We start from the raw sequence: 16,380 nt of genomic DNA, 5'->3' as shown, positions 1-16,380 counted from the left end.
AAGGTCATGGTAGCAGCTACAAATCTCCTTCAGCATTCTGCATTCCATCGAGCATTAAGCTCCCAAAACACAGACCGGTTTCCAGCCATCTGCCGAGACCACCTCCGGTACATGGGCAGTACAAGTGCAGTATAAAGACTGAGGTTTTTACAGCCGCAGATTTTAGGGAGATATTCATCACTCCAGATAGCTATCTGCAAAAGAGCGGAAGAAAGAAGAAGGAAGGAAACGAGAAGTTGTCCTTCGGTTTTCCATTTCAAAGAATTGCAGATGTTAGCGTCTGAGAGGTTTTAGCCATCTCGTGTCACAAAATCCTCTCATCGCCAGCCATAACTTGTTTGTTTAACGTAATAATTCACAACTTTTTCACGGAAAATAAATGTGTGTTTTCTCTCTACTGCCTAATGACACAATAGTGATTCAACCTCTTGCCAATTCATGACAGCTTTTACTTTGGCGATTCCAAACGCCTGTGAGGGGAGTCCAATTTACCAAGGAAAAATCTGCTGCACAGGAAATTTTCTGTTTATGGAAGTAACAACAGAAGTTTGGAATATATATAAGAAGGAATAAGAAATATAAGACGCCATGGTTTGTGTCTATATGATTAAGGTACATTGGGCAAGTGCCTACACTACAGGCCAAACCCTGCCGCACTGACTGTGGACCATGAAATGTAAAATTAAATGAAATTTAAGAAAATAGAGTCTTAAGGATAATTGCTTTAAAGCTGTTTCCTGAATGGCTGTTGTATAAAATAAAAGAATGAAGGTGCTACAACGAATTGCAGCACCTTGACTCTCAAATCACACATCCAAACACGTGGCCCTCATCTGGACTGCCCCGTCTTACCACCACATCATCATCAGTAATAGCATCCCTCAGTACACAAACACAGGATTAGTGTGTATGACATCCATTTACACGACTGTGCCCTGCAAACTGAGGCTCAGCGTGGACTCACCACCTCGGCACCCAAAATGAAATGCACGTAGGATCAAATAAAGGATAACATTTGCCTCAGCGAGGGTTTGAGTGAGCTGCGATGGATGAGGAGAGAGAAGGAGAAGGGAGAGAGAGGGTGAGAGCCGCACAGGGTGAAGAAAAGATCAAGGAAGGCAAAGAGCCGAGGGAGGGAGGAAACGAGTCCACGAGGAGAGAAATGGAATGATAGAGCGGGAGAGGGAGGAGGAGGGAGGGAGAGATGGTTGAGGTAGAGGGCAGGACAACACTGCGGGGGTGAAAACGGGCACTGGGCCACGGCTAGCGAGCAGGCACGCAGCACACTGGAGCTGGAGGTGGCCAGCTGGTGGCTCTGGCTCACAGCTTCTCTCTCTCTCTCTCTCTCTCTCTCTCTCTCTCTCTGTTTCCCATCTCTTACTTCAGTCAGAACAGCAGTGGTAGAAGCAGCAAAGTGATTTTCTTGTTTAGAGGGGGGGAACCAAATGCTTTCATCAGTCTGACCTCTGTGTGCTTATAAGGCAAAGGGTCAAACTTTGCAATTCTTTTCTATTCTATTCTGTTCTATTCTATTCCAAAGGGTTGAGCAAATGCATCATCCCTCTTGACTATTAATGCACATGCACACATACAGACGCACATACAAACTCCTTGCCAACCTAGATTTTTCACACTGATTGACAGCATTCAGGAGAGGATAGAATAGAATGGAAAAAAGCCCAAGAGAACTGAACGGTTGGACTTGACTCAACTGAATTTAGTTTTCACGTCACTGTAGCGGCACCATCATGTATTCCTGCGCATAAATCAGATTTACCTAATAAACACACGACTGTGGCCTAAACCACTTACCATGTACTCCATGTTGGAGGCAGGAGGGTACACCTGACCGCGGAGCTTGTTGTGCAGATCCAGGATGAGGTGCATGTCGCTCTCACTGATGGCCCTCTTCCCTCTCGGCCTGGCACTCCACCATGCGTCATCCCTGTCCTTGTACTTGTCCAAGATGGACTGGAAGTGCGTGGAGTTGGGGAGGACCATGGAGAGGACAGTTTGGGTCAAACACAGCAGCAGTCCGGCCACTCTCAACCAGCCAGGAGGAGGAGGAGGAAGAGGAGGAGGAAGATGCTTCATGATGGGGTAAATGCCCAGTTCTGGAGGATAGTGTGGGGTCCTGAATGAAGACAGTGTCTGTTGTCGGGAAAACAGAGAAGGTGAACAATGCAGAGGTGAGATTGGGAAAAAAAATCAATGAAGGCAAAGCTGTCATTTGCAATTGAAGATCTACAGATTTTGATTTGGGACTGTTTATTTGTTGCTGGTTACCATATTCATGAACTAAAGGTAAGAAAACCTGCACCATACTGCCATCTGTAATGTTAGACCAATGTACAGCTCAGTGAATTGGTATGAAAATAATCGGGGCACATGCATATTCTGGTTTTGGAAATGACTGCACCTCCACAATAAAACAAAACAAAACAGCACGGTCAATGTATAAAGCTAGGCTGAGGATTTGCATTACGTGTCTTGTTTGTAATGTGGTTTCTACTGAACAGATCCTCATGGGTGTGTCAAAGACACCAGGGATAAAAGCTAACAAATGCAACTTAAAAAACTGGCACGTCATAAAGATTTCAAACACAGAGAAGACAATGCTTCATCCAACACAGAGCCTTCAACACAGCATCTTTGCAAAGGAAGACTGTCCACTCTGTCCTCTGTCTGATAACTGTGGAGGATTTGGCTTCAAACATCTAAGGTGTCCAGATTTTGTCAGCACTCTGAGTGCATCTGCAGGACTTGCACTACATCTCTACACACAGTGGGAGCACTGTAAATTTAGTTTTCACACGTTATGTCATTGGAAAGTATTTTTGTTGAGCACATGTTAATATTTCATACGCATGCGTGGAATACTGCACGGTATGTTGCCCATCGCAATCCATCAATGTAAGCATGCATTAGTGGGAAGCTGGTTAGTTAGGACAAATAAATATGTTTTGATAACATAAGGCCGTTGAACTTTTCATTTATCTTTTAAAATATAAACCTGCAATCCTATAATAAATTTAATAGCAACAACATAACAATACAAGTCCTTTCAAGAGTATGGGACATGATATAGGATTCTTATAATAATTATTATAATAATCACTATAAAATAAATTATTGTGAAACCACTGAGGGAAAAATCCACCATAAATCGTTTTTATGGCACATCAACGATGAATAGTTTTGTTTACCTACACACACACACACACACACACAGGTCAAAGTGCTCCAAGTATCTCCGAGGCGCACTATCCAGCTGCTACAACCTTCAGATTACATCAAAATGACGGTGTTCCCATCCAGAGAGCCTTTATTTCCTTCCATCATACACAAAGTGAGGGCAGGGAGTCAGCTTTCTCTCAGATTGTACATCCACGGTGGAAGTCAGGGAGCTCAGAGGTCTGCAGCCCAGGTACCTGCTGAATTCCTCAGGTCACTCAGTGCGTTGTTGGCTTCATGGGAGCGTTGCTCCTTTTGCGCTTATATGCCAAATTTGCGCTCAGCGACGCGCGGCGCAGCGGACCACGCCCCCAGACCCCCCATTCCCCCTCCCCCCTAACCCTTACCCACACACACACACACACACACACACACACACACTGCACACTGGCAGGACCTCTGAAAGAACTCCAGGGGTTGAACTATTTGAGGACTGAACCTGATCCCACTCGAAGTGACGTTAAGGTAAACTTCTGGATGTTATGAGAGCAGCCCACTCATGTTATGAAAATGCTCATTTTGCTGTTTACTTGTTGTCAGATTTTTTTTTTTAATCGTCTGGAAGCTATGGCCAAGCAAGTTATTAGTAGCCAAAAATGGGCTGCACTATTAAAAAAATATTAGGGCTGTTATGAAAAAAGTAAAGGTCTAATATATGAGGTGAATGAAAAATCACCCTACTGTAATGTAATGGTAATAATGTGTAAATATCTCTTGAGCAAGTTTATGGAAGCCTTGTCATGCATTCTAGCTTATTACTACAATATTCCTATAATATTCCAGCAGTGGAAACTTATAATGGAACTTTATCTTTATGGTGCACTGGTATAAAACTCCCATTGGAGGTTATACAGTTTGCAGTGATGATATACTGAAGAAAAAAAAAAAAAAAAAAAAAACACAAGCAGAAATGAGAAATGAGCTGTACTTCTAGGTATTGCACCAAGGGATCACACATCCCATCCTGGCCATGTGTGTGTGGTGTCCTCCTTGTTCTTGGAGGTTGAACTTGGTCTGAGATCCCATCAGGCCTCTCGTGGCTGTGTGTGAGAATGGCAGTGGCAGCAGCAGCAGCCAGCAGGGTGGCCAGTATTCCCCTGCGACATGACCACAAAGCACTGATTCATCTGCCTTTACATACACTAGAACATTTGTGAAAGTTTGTGGGCAGGATGTGTGTGTATATGTGTGTGTGTGTGTGTGTGTGTGTGTGTGTGTGTGTGTGTGTGTGTGTGTGTGTGCTCTCTTACTCTCCTTTTCCCTCTCTCTTTGCTTCCTCCTGCTCTGCCCTGACTGTCCACCAGGCAGTGCAGAAATTGCTGCTGTGATAGAAAGTTTAGTTTGTTTTCTTTCTAGTTGTCCTGGTCCCAGTTTCCCGCAGAGCTCTGCCAGGATAATAAAATGTCAGATGGAACAAGCTATGAGCTGTGTATATTAATTTCCTAAGACTGAAGTGGAAATAATGTGTATTAATAACAAATAAGATGTACAATATTGGGAATTACATTCAGATAGAACAGGACACACTGAGGACACACATGAAGCTACAGCCTTCTCCATCTCTGCAGGGGGAACGTCTCTCACAAACTGTACATTTACACTGAAGGACCACCATCTCATTTACCAATTTACAAAACTGCTAGTAATTACTGCTTGCATCCATGATCATGTAAATATCATATACTGCCTCTCACACCACACTCATTTTTAACTCTGCCATTATTTATTCAGGTAAATAGAGGTTGACTGATAATGCTTGATCACTCCACATTCCTTCTCTATTCATCCGTCTGAAAGCTTGGTGTTTGGTTCAGTCTGCTAAAATGAAATTATAAATAGCAGCGAGTGACATTTAGGTGCCCTAAAGACAACATAAAGACCAGCCAACATCACTTCATCACTGGTTTTGAAGGCCACCCGCACCAGCACTGATGATGACAGACTGTGGTTAGGGGTGCCACTTTGAGGTTCCAGCATAAGCTGATACCATTTTGTTAGTAATTACTGTGTGATATGATAATTCTAATGTCTAACTCCTATACATTGTAATATACATATGTTTTATGTATGTACCGTGTTTGTATATATTAGGTTACATGTATGTATAGTGAGCTCTGGGTGGATTTGGACAGTGATATTGACATTTTGACTGAGGTCATGTAGTCACTTGTGACACTGATATGAAACACGTCAAGAACAGACATCATTTGCTTTAAACTGAGGGCATCTGCTAAGGCAGAGTAATGTTTCAGCTGGTCTACATGCATCTGCTGCCACCTCTTGGACAGAGAATTGAAGAGCTTTTTTATTTTCAAAATGAAAAAGTTATCCATGCAAAGAGCCATCAGCCATGATTACCTTTCAACACTATGACAGACTACAAAGACTACAAATGTCTTCCCTTCCATTAATAGCACCATTTAGTGTGACAGATCACAGTAATCAATATTTGTCACACTAAATGGCTCTTAGATCTTCAGACAAAATGTAAAAGAGGACAATGAGTAAACACAAAATACAGTTTTAAATGATTTCATCTATTGAAGGAAAAAAGTGGTCCAACACTCAATCACCCAGGTGAAAAAGTAATTGCCCCCCTGTTCAATAATTTGTCGCTCCACCTTTAGCAGAAACAACTGCAGCCAAACACTTCCTGCAACTTGAGATCGGTCTCTCACATCACTGGGGGGAAATTTTGGCCCACTCTTCTTTGCAGAATTGCTGTAATCCAGCCACACTGCAGAGCATGAACAGCTCGTTTAGGGTTGTACCACAGCATCTCAATGGGGGTCAACTCAGTACTCAGGTCACTCCAAATCCTTCATTTTGTTTCTGTTGAGCCATTCTGAGGTGGACGTACTCTTGTGTTTTGGATCATTGTCCTGCTGGATGACCCAATTACACATGAGCTGCAGATCACAGACTGATGACCAGATGTTCTTTTTCACAAGTTTCTGGTAAAGAGCAGAAATGTCTGCTAGATAAATCTGGGTGAACCCCTTTTTTTTCACAGTCATGCCTGTACGCCAGAGATCCGGCACGACGCCGGAATACTATCAGGCCTGCCCGTGTCTTCCAAAAAGTCCTATGTTTGACTCGTCTGTCCACAGAAGATTATCCCAAAAGGCTTTGGGGTCATCAGTGTGCTTTTTTGCTCATGTGAGACGAGCACTAATGTTTCTCTGGGTTAGCAGTGCTTTGTGCCTTGCGACTCTCTCATGAATTCCACTTTTTCCAAGACTCTTTATTTTTGAATCATGAACACTGACCTCAAGTGAAGCTGCAGAGGCCTGCAGTTCTTTAGATGTTGTTTTGCAGATGACTGTGCAGTCTTTTCCTCCTCTATCATTCCAGTTTTCTGGACTTTGTTATTCATATATTTTTCTGTTGTAGTTCTGTGGAAATTCACTCTTGCATTAGCATTTATTTCAACAAACATAACAGCACTAGACTGGAAACAGAGGATATGCAGCATTGTGTCATTCATTTGTTTGACTTGTTTGAATATTTGTTCTCCTGCCAGGGGCCGTTACTTCTGCTCAGTTTACGCCTCCCGCTTGATGGTGGCACAGGGCTGTGGGTTGATAGTTATCTCGTCTATGGGCGGGCTGAGATACCTCTTCAATGTGCCATATGGTGTTGGTAAAGCTGCAGTACGTTCTCTGCTTCCAAAGCAGAGAACGTGCAAAAGATCGCGTTGTAATTCATTGTGTGTAGGAAGGGTTATTATGCAGCAGAATGGTTCCGTGTACCAAGTACAGAGGAACATCAGCACAGACAGCAGCAGCTCCTTGTCCATCAGAGCATCACCATGGAATAAGCTCCCAGGAAGTCCAGCGCCATGTAATTTGAGGAGCCGGACGAGAGCCGGTCTCCTCTCTGTATCTGGAAGTCCTGGGCTGGGACAGGGAAGGACAGGTTTTTAGCCATGAACGGAGAGGACACCTGCTACTGAGAACTCCTTTTGTCCATGGATCAATCTGACTGCTTTCTACAACTCATGTCAGTGGCCAGAAGCTCATTTCATCATCAGTAAAGCACTTTGTGCATCAGCTTCCACCTAATCCAACTGCATTTACTTGATATGAGTCCCAGTCAGCCTGGATCTTTGAGAGCATTGTTAAGACATTGTTTTTGGTGCTAGAAGACAGAAAAACCAACAATAAATACACTTGCCTTCCATGGTACTGGATTTGATTGCAAAGATTTTCTCCAACCATGTATGCGCATTCTGTCACACAGCAGATGAGATTTAGCTGTGTCATAGTAATATATGTATATTAATATAATAATGGTAATACTATTGTTTATGATAATGATGCATGCAATAATCCATCTGCTTTGCAAAAATCCAATTAAAACATTTTCACAGCACTGAAACGAATACAGCCTGAATACACACAACGGATAAAAGACAAAGCTTCAATAGCACATGTTTTGCAGTAAGGACTAATGCTGTGTGACATGAACAGCAGTCGTTTGTATTCTTTAAATCACACACTTAAGTTGAAAATAAAATGGCATGTCAAAATGTCAAATTGATTGATTTATGACCTGATTTATGAGCTATCTTGATGGATTTCTAGCTCATGGTGGCTGCTGTTGACTTCTGCCTCTGTCTGCTTCCTAGCCTGTTGAATTTTTGGTGGTCTGTTTGTTGCAGCTGTCTTTGTCCCTCAAAGTGCATCAAAGAAAATCAAGAGGTGTCAAAGGATGATGTAAGCATATGTACATTTTTTAGGGGAGTGTTTTACAGGTGGTGTGGTCTATATAGTGTGTGGAAATAATACATATAATACAAGGAGTAGTTATCTCTTAATCTATTGTCAGATTTATCTGTTTAAAAACATATTTGTATGTTAATCAGTGATGCACATCAGTTTTTTTTCAACACCGTCAGTTCTTTGTCAACACCGTCAGATGTATGTTTTTGTTAATTTTCGGGGAAAAAAAAAGGTTATTCTTTGTTAAGTTTTTGTTGTTTATGTAATAAAGGACCATCTGACCCTCTTATGTCTTATTTATCTAAGGAAATTGTTTCTATAGCATTACAATTAAAAACAAAGATGTGAAAATGCAGACATTTAGAAATTGTGGTTTTCAGAATAGTGTGAAATCACAACATAAGTTTATATATAATATTTTATTACATATCAGAGTAACTAAACACTATTCCAATATATTTCAGGACTTTAGATTCTTGTTGGACTGGAGGAATTAAAATTGTATACTTTTGTAGTGTGTCTGACAGAGTTGGCACAAATCAAGATCTAAAGTGAAACATGTTAATTTGTTCAATAAAATATTGCATATTTTCCAACTCCAAGCTATATAAACTTAAATGCTAATTGGATTTAAGCATTATCAGGTGATGAGTATTTGTGTAATGAGGGAGGGTGTGGCCTAAAATGATCAACACCCTATATCAAAGTGTGCATTATTATTAGGCAGCTTCTTTACCTCAGACAAAATGGGCCAGAAAAGAATTAAACGTGAAGCTACCAGGAACCCATTAACCTCCAGTGCCGCCATATTCCAGAAATGCAACCTACCTGGAGTGTCCAGAAGTACAAGGTGTTCAGTTCTCAGAGACATGGCCCAGGTTGTCATGTCCAAGAAATTATGTTGAGTTATGTTGCGTTTTGTTCTTGTGTCTGTTGTCTCGTGGCTTCCTGTTTTATTTTGAAATCCTACTCTCCTCTTGTTTCAGGTCACTTGCCCCTCCCCTCGTGTGTTTCCCTCTGGTCTGATTGCCTGTCTCGCCATAATGTGTTACACCTGTGCCTCATTGTCTTCCCTCTCCTTGTGTTTTTAGGCTACGTTTACACGTAGTCGGGTATTTTGAGAAACGAATATTTCCCTCCCTCCGTTTTCCAAAATATCATCGTGCACACGGCATCGTTTTCAAAAAAGTTTTCGTTTACATCAACCCGCATAAATACGCTGTCGAGCGCCATCATAACTACCCCAAGCCTATGGGCGGTGGGGTAGGAAGAAGGAGAAAGCCATGCAAGCCAATCAGAAGCCAAACCAGACAGCAGTCTGCCCAGGTCGGGCCCAAGCAATGCTGGCGGTGCCGCTGACTGGCTCTTTGTGTTGGAGGGAGGTGACTGACCTCCGAGCCCTCATTCATCTCTGCTCCTCTATATAAAAAAGCAGCTGTATTTGAAAATGCAAACATATGGACAAAAATGCGACTGCTACTGTGAATGCATCCATGATCATCACCATTATAGGCATAATATACATATATCATGTCTATGATCACCATAGCCAAATCTAAACATTGCGCGCACTTTTGGCGCATAATGTGACGTCGGCTGCCTGAAACTCTACTCTGTATTTCTCCGTTTTTCTCAGTTTACATGCAAACGCGAAACAGGAGTTTTCCTAAATCTCCACTTTGGCCGGAGTTTTTTTATGAAAGAATCGTTTTCAGAGGCGAATTCGCCGTTTGCGTGTAAACGAAGGGCACAAACGAAGGGAAATATCTCCGTTTTTAAAAATACCCGTGTACGTGTAAACGTAGCCTTAGAGTCAGACATTAGCAAGATGGAGGTGGGGTACTGGTGTGGGCTGCTATTATTAAGGTTGAGCTAGTTGGACCTTTTTGGGTTGAAGATGGACTTAAAATCAACTCCCAAACCTACTGCCAGTTTTTAGAAGATGCTTTCTTCAAGCAGTGGTACAGGAAAAAGGCTACATCATTCAAGAAGGCCATGATTTTTATGCAGGACAGTGCTCCATCACATGCATCCAAGTACTCCACTGCGTTGCTATCCAACAAGTGGAGATAACATGGCCCTCTTCCTCACCTGAACTAAACCATATTAGGAACTTGTGGGCCCTTCTTAAACGTGAGATTTACAGTGAGGGAAGACAATGCACCTCTTTGAACAGCATTTGGGAGGCTGTGGTTGCTGCTCCACGAAAAGTTGATCATCAACAGATCAAGAAACGGAGTCCATGGATGGAAGGCTCATGGCAGTTATTGAAAAGAAGGGTGGCTATATTGGTCACTGAACATTTGTTGAATGTCAAAAGTGTTTATTTGTACATTTTGAATTGTTTATTTGTTATTCTTACTCTAATAGATGAAAATACACAAGTGAGATGGGAAAATGTTTTTCATTTAGTTACATAATTCTGCACACTAATAGTTGCCTAATAATTGTGCACACAGATTCTCCTGAGAAAGCCAAAACTCACTTTTTCTTTGTTAAATATTCAGATTTGAGGTTTATTAACATTTTGGATTGACTGCGATCACTGTTTTTGTTCAAAAATCAAATTAATCCTCAGGAATACAACTTGCCTAATAATTGTGTACGCAGTGTACACATACAGCAGGTCAAAGTCAATCTAAAACAAATTACAAACTATTTTTGAGGGCACAAGAGAGTCAATATTTACTGAATAATTCTGACCCCAAGTGGTCATTCTTGAACAAAATATGGCCTGTATCAAAATGATTCATACACATTATTTCTAGGAACAAAGCAAGGATATGTGAAAATAAACTGATTGGAAAATGACGTTCTGGGAGCCTCATGTTGGGCCTCATGTTGTGCTGGAGTTCATGTTGGCAGGTTTCATCCTTGTTTTCAATGGGAACTCTGTCTAGCTCTCTCTCTCTCTCTCTCTCTCTCTCTCTCTCTCACGCACTCTTACATTGTAAAAAAGCAAATGAATTGCTCAATTGAAAATGGCTGTTTTTACAGGGACACTTTTTCCTGAAGTTACTTAATTATGGGAGGAGGTCACTACAACAAAGAAGAGTGTGTTCAAGATTCTCTCCCTCTGTTTTTTCATTAAAAAAAGATCATAAAAAAGTAAAGAGTAAGCACTGCTTTGGCACAAGGATAAGCAGCTCTTGAGCAAACAATAATGGCAGCTATCCACACAAACAAACAAACACATTGCTGGGAACTGCTGGCTAATTATTAATAACAGATTCCTCGTCATAATCCCACCATGACCTTGTTAATGAAAAGGCGAGCGGTTCACACAGTCTATCAGGCGGACAGACACAGAGCAGACACACGGTTTTCTTCTGTCAAACTGCACCAACTTGTAAACTCCTCAAGATGGCGAACTTGCAATGCCCTGCTGAAGATGCGGCCCACCTGGCTTCTTTTGCCCGAGATATCTGCCCTTTTCCAAACTACAACCCCAGCCCTCACAGAAATTATGTTGAGTTTTGTTCTTGTGTCTGTTGTCTCGTGGCTTCCTGTTTTATTTTGAAATCCTACTCTCCTCTTGTTTCAGGTCACTTGCCCTTCCCCTCTGGTCTGATTGCCTGCCTCGCCCTAATGTGTTACACCTGTGCCTCATTGTCTTCCCTCTCCTTGTGTTTTTAGTCTGTGTGCTCTCTGCTCTCGTTGTCTGTTCATTGTGTTGTGTTTTGTTTGCTGTCATGCGTTTCCTTTGCTTCCTGAGTTTCCTGTGAGTTTATTAAATATTTTGTTGTATTTTGAGCCTCTTACCTGTGTGTTCCCGTGACACAGGTAAGGAAAGCTGAAATACCACCACCACTGAACAAGACTCATAAGTTGAGATGTCAAGACTGGGCCAGGAAATATCTGAAAACTCTGATTTCACTGATGACCTCATCTTCAAGCAGAGAGGAGGGACTAATCAGTGAAATCAGCTGGTGGAGTTTTTGGTTGGAATGAAAACCTGCAGCCTCTTGGCCCTCCATGGCACCAGTTTGACATCCCTGACTTAGAGTCAGACACCAGCAAGATGGAGGTGGGGTACTGGTGGGTTCCAGAATTTCCCTGGTTGGGATCAATAAAGTATATCTCTCTATCTCTCTATCTCTCTATCTATCTATCTATCTATGGTGTGGGCTGCTATTATTAAGGTTGAGCTAGTTGGACCTTTTCGGGTTGAAAATGGACTTAAACTCAACTCCCAAGCCTGCTGCCAGTTTTTAGAAGATGCTTTCTTCAAGCAGTGGTACAGGAAAAAGGCTACATCATTCAAGAAGGCCATGATTTTTATGCAGGACAGTGCTCCGTCACATGCACCCAAGTACTCCACTGCGTTGCTATCCAACAAGTGGAGATAACATGGCCCTCTTCCTCACCTGAACTAAACCATATTAGGAACTTGTGGGCCCTTCTTAAACGTGAGATTTACAGTGAGGGAAGACAATGCACCTCTTTGAACAGCTTTTGGGAGGCTGTGGTTGCTGCTCCACGAAAAGTTGATCATCAACAGATCAAGAAACGGAGTCCATGGATGGAAGGCTCATGGCAGTTATTGAAAAGAAGGGTGGCTATATTGGTCACTGAACATTTGTTGAAATGTCAAAAGTGTTTATTTGTAAATTTTGAATTGTTTATTTGTTATTCTTACTCTAATAGATGAAAATACACAAGTGAGATGGGAAAATGTTTTTCATTTAGTTACATAATTCTGCACACTAATAGTTGCCTAATAATTGTGCACACAGATTCTCCTGAGAAAGCCAAAACTCACTTTTTCTTTGTTAAATATTCAGATTTGAGGTTTATTAACATTTTGGATTGACTGCGATCACTGTTTTTGTTCAAAAATCAAATTAATCCTCAGGAATACAACTTGCCTAATAATTGTGTACGCAGTGTACACATACAGCAGGTCAAAGTCAATCTAAAACAAATTACAAACTATTTTTGAGGGCACAAGAGAGTCAATATTTACTGAATAATTCTGACCCCAAGTGGTCATTCTTGAACAAAATATGGCCTGTATCAAAATGATTCATACACAGTATTTCTAGAAACAAAGCAAGGATATGTGAAAATAAACTGATTGGAAAATGACATGCTGGGAGCCTCATGTTGGGCCTCATGTTGTGCTGGGGTTCATGTTGGCAGGTTTCATCCTTGTTTTCAATGGGAACTCTGTCTAGCTCTCTCTCTCTCTCTCTCTCTCTCTCTCTCTCTCTCTCTCTCTCTCTCTCTCTCTCACGCACTCTTACATTGTAAAAAAGCAAATGAATTGCTCAATTGAAAATGGCTGTTTTTACAGGGACACTTTTTCCTGAAGTTACTTAATTATGGGAGGAGGTCACTACAACAAAGAGTGTGTCTGTTCAAGATTCTCTCCCTCTGTTTTTTTATCAAAAAAAGATCATAAAAAAGTAAAGAGTAAGCACTGCTTTGGCACAAGGATAAGCAGCTCTTGAGCAAACAATAATGGCAGCTATCCACACAAACAAACAAACACTTTGCTGGGAACTGCTGGCTAATTATTAATAACAGATTCCTCGTCATAATCCCACCATGACCTTGTTAATGAAAAGGCGAGCGGTTCACACAGTCTATCAGGCGGACAGACACAGAGCAGACACACGGTTTTCTTCTGTCAAACCGCACCAACTTGTAAACTCCTCAAGATGGGGAACTTGCAATGCCCTGCTGAAGATGCGGCCCACCTGGCTTCTTTTGCCCGAGATATCTGCCCTTTTCCAAACTACAACCCCAGCCCTCACTTCTTCAACATGCTGTCTATCAATTCCTCTCGTAACCTGGAGAACCACTACGCGGCTGTGCAAGCCTCGCTGACCAAAACTCAGCTGGAGGATTTCACCCGCGGCCTGAGGACCGTCGTGGGCAAGGAAGGGAAGGTCACCCTGGGCGGTGTGGGAGTGGTGGCCTTGTCCCTGGCCGTGCTGTTTGACACCCTAGCCTCAAAGGTCAGGGGAGAATGGGTGCCAGAATCAGGGCCCATTCCGGGTCTGTTCGTCAAGAGCTTGAGAGGGAACTACCCACTGCATGTCAACACAGTCAGCGAATACCTGAGACTGATGCCCTACATCGCAAACAACCCCACCAGAATGAAAGAGGAGGCCAAGAGGTAGGTTCTGCAGCATGTGCTTGTGCCTGTGTTACTGCAGTGGGTGTGCAACTGCATGTGTGGACACATGCCCTACAAAATCAGTTTTTCCAATTTGTATTTTGTGTTTGTCTCACCAAGGTACCTCAGACAGATCTTTATTGACGAGCAGAGCACAAACAAAGTGGACAAAGACAACAGGTACAACACCAAAGATGACATCGATGGGGTCAACATCATGCTTGGACAGTTTTTTGCACGCAGTTTACGCACCCATCTACTCCGCATTGCCAACTCTACTGAGGTAGATGAGATTGTTAATTCTGTCAGACAACCGCAAGGAGCCACAAACAATGGAAATCCGACCTCCAAAGAAATTAATACTAAAAATGGAGTTAATGAAACTACTGTCGCCAAAGCCAGAAAGAGACGCATACCTGCCCCTGAAAAGTACACTGACTTTGATCTTAACTGTGATGCAGAGGCAGCCAGCAAAGAATTCCTGGCCATGGTGCAGACATCAGACAGCCGAACCCAAGAAGCATATAAAAACTGTCAGCCAAACCCTCAGCGTTTACCAAAGACTTTGCTGCACTTCATCGCTAGACTAGTTTGGCTAGACGTCATCAACAACCCTGTCCTGGCCGATGAAATGGGACATGCGCTGATTGCTCAAAGAGAGGATTTCGACCTAAAGGCCAATGCTCTCAGCAAATGGGCAGACTAGGGGGGTGCAGAGTAGATTGGCTCCCCAGTACCTCACCTGGTGGTGGGTGTATCACATGTTAAGGCTGAGTCCTGGGTTCGAATCTGACCTCAGGCTGTTTGCTGTATGTCCTACCCTTTCTCTCCCCTGCCTTTCCTGTCTCTCTCTCCACTGTGACTGTCAAATAAAGCAAAAATGCAAAAATGCAAAAAAAAAAAAAAAAAAAAAAAAAAAAAATCATTAGACAACTTTCCAAATAAACATCTAAGTAAATAGTGTTCTTGTTCACTGAAATGCATCCTGTAGAAATAATCACTGAAATTCACAACAGTTAAAAATACCACTCTTATAAACATACATTTTATGTAGACCTGACACAGTTGTTGTTGTTGACTCACAAAAAGACATGAGCTGCTTTCTGACTACAGTGAATAACATGGATCAAAGGGGAGGTCAACAACCCTAGAAGAACATCCCCAAGAGAAGCAATAGGGCTTCATAGCTCTTTAGGAAAGAGTTATCATTTTTAGGATTTAAGAAACTGGAAAGTCGCTTATTTTATTTAGGATATTTTTTATGCACATTATGCTCCATCATTTCCCCATAGTTAGCTGAATGTTAAGTGGGTGTCACTGTGAATAAATGAGGATGACATATTTGGCATGGGTAGAGATTCAGTGGGCATTGGAGCAGTGAGGAGGCCGAGGATACTGCTATGCAACAGCACCACCATGAGGGAGAAAAAAAAAATGTATTTTTTTCAGTTGGCATTGCTGTTAAAATTCACATCTCCATTTTAAACCTTTGCCTTTTATTTCAGTCTTGGCATCATTATTTTGTGTAGGTTTCTTTGTAGGTAATGCATTTTGTTTGTTTAAAGGGTCCGAAAATAAGTAGTAAGTAAAGATATCTACAAAAGCTATTATTTCATGTCTGCTGGTTAATTATTTCAGAACTTGCTTTTGTGATAAACCACATTTAGGAAAACAGTTCAATTTCACGTTTATTTAGAGCATTTAATCACTGTTACAGTCACAAAAGGCTTTACAGGCCCACAGCTTATACAAAAAAGTACACTTTCTGACCCTCATGGGAGGCAAGAAAAACATGCAGCATGAATAAGGGTAATGAAAACTATCACATACTAAAATAGCATTTAATGAGACACCAACATTTTCATTGATTATAAATATGCTAGTCCCTCATTGAAATACATAAATTCTGTGAGGGTGTCCCTAAACCTAAGAGGAGGCTTTACAGGAGGTTTTCCTTAGAGCCTTGCTTTCCACCAGGGGACGCTATTGGATTCACCCTTTGAGGCTTGGCACTCATGGAATAAATATAGATTTTGTTTTTAGGTGTTTACAATAAATTTCTCCTAGTTTTTGGATATTATTGGATATTAGATTTAGTTGGTTGTGTTGCTTTTGTGGGATTGTTGTCCATAATTGATTCTGATTCCCTTTTGACTGTCCTATTGTTTCGGAACATGACCAAGAAAATAAAAGACATACAAAAAATAAAATATAAAACGGCATTTCAATAGAGTGCTCTGAATGCTTGGAACAGAATGCAAGACATGTTTTAAGCTTAATAAATTGGTTCCGCTTGAA

General features: G+C 41.7%; 2 protein-coding genes across 3 annotated transcripts in view; one reads left to right on the top strand and one right to left on the bottom strand.

The window, feature by feature from the left end:
- The window catches only part of LOC115374619 (cysteine-rich secretory protein LCCL domain-containing 1-like), a 25,258-nt gene extending 13,490 nt beyond the window's left edge, over positions 1-11,768 (bottom strand). The window contains exons 1-2 of one of the 2 annotated variants that reach the window (XM_030073607.1): positions 11,721-11,768; positions 1,813-2,151 (exon numbers count right to left, since the gene is read on the bottom strand). In XM_030073607.1, coding sequence (XP_029929467.1) covers positions 1,813-2,094 — 282 coding nt within the window. In that variant the 5' untranslated portion in view covers positions 2,095-2,151; positions 11,721-11,768. Of the gene's footprint in view, positions 1-1,812; positions 2,152-8,786; positions 8,817-11,720 lie in introns of those variants that run through there. The other variant, XM_030073608.1, reaches the window with a different exon arrangement.
- On the top strand, positions 11,265-16,380 carry LOC115374620 (uncharacterized). The gene is made up of 3 exons (XM_030073609.1): positions 11,265-11,383; positions 13,684-14,082; positions 14,203-16,380. Exons 1-3 carry the CDS (start codon positions 11,322-11,324, stop codon positions 14,786-14,788), a joined length of 1,047 nt encoding a protein of 348 aa, XP_029929469.1. The 5' UTR covers positions 11,265-11,321; the 3' UTR covers positions 14,789-16,380.

Source organism: Myripristis murdjan, chromosome 17, assembly GCF_902150065.1.
Source record: "Myripristis murdjan chromosome 17, fMyrMur1.1, whole genome shotgun sequence".
NCBI lineage: Eukaryota > Metazoa > Chordata > Actinopteri > Holocentriformes > Holocentridae > Myripristis > Myripristis murdjan.
The sequence above is the reverse complement of the archived record's forward strand: the minus strand, read 5'-3'. Positions and strand labels throughout refer to the sequence as shown.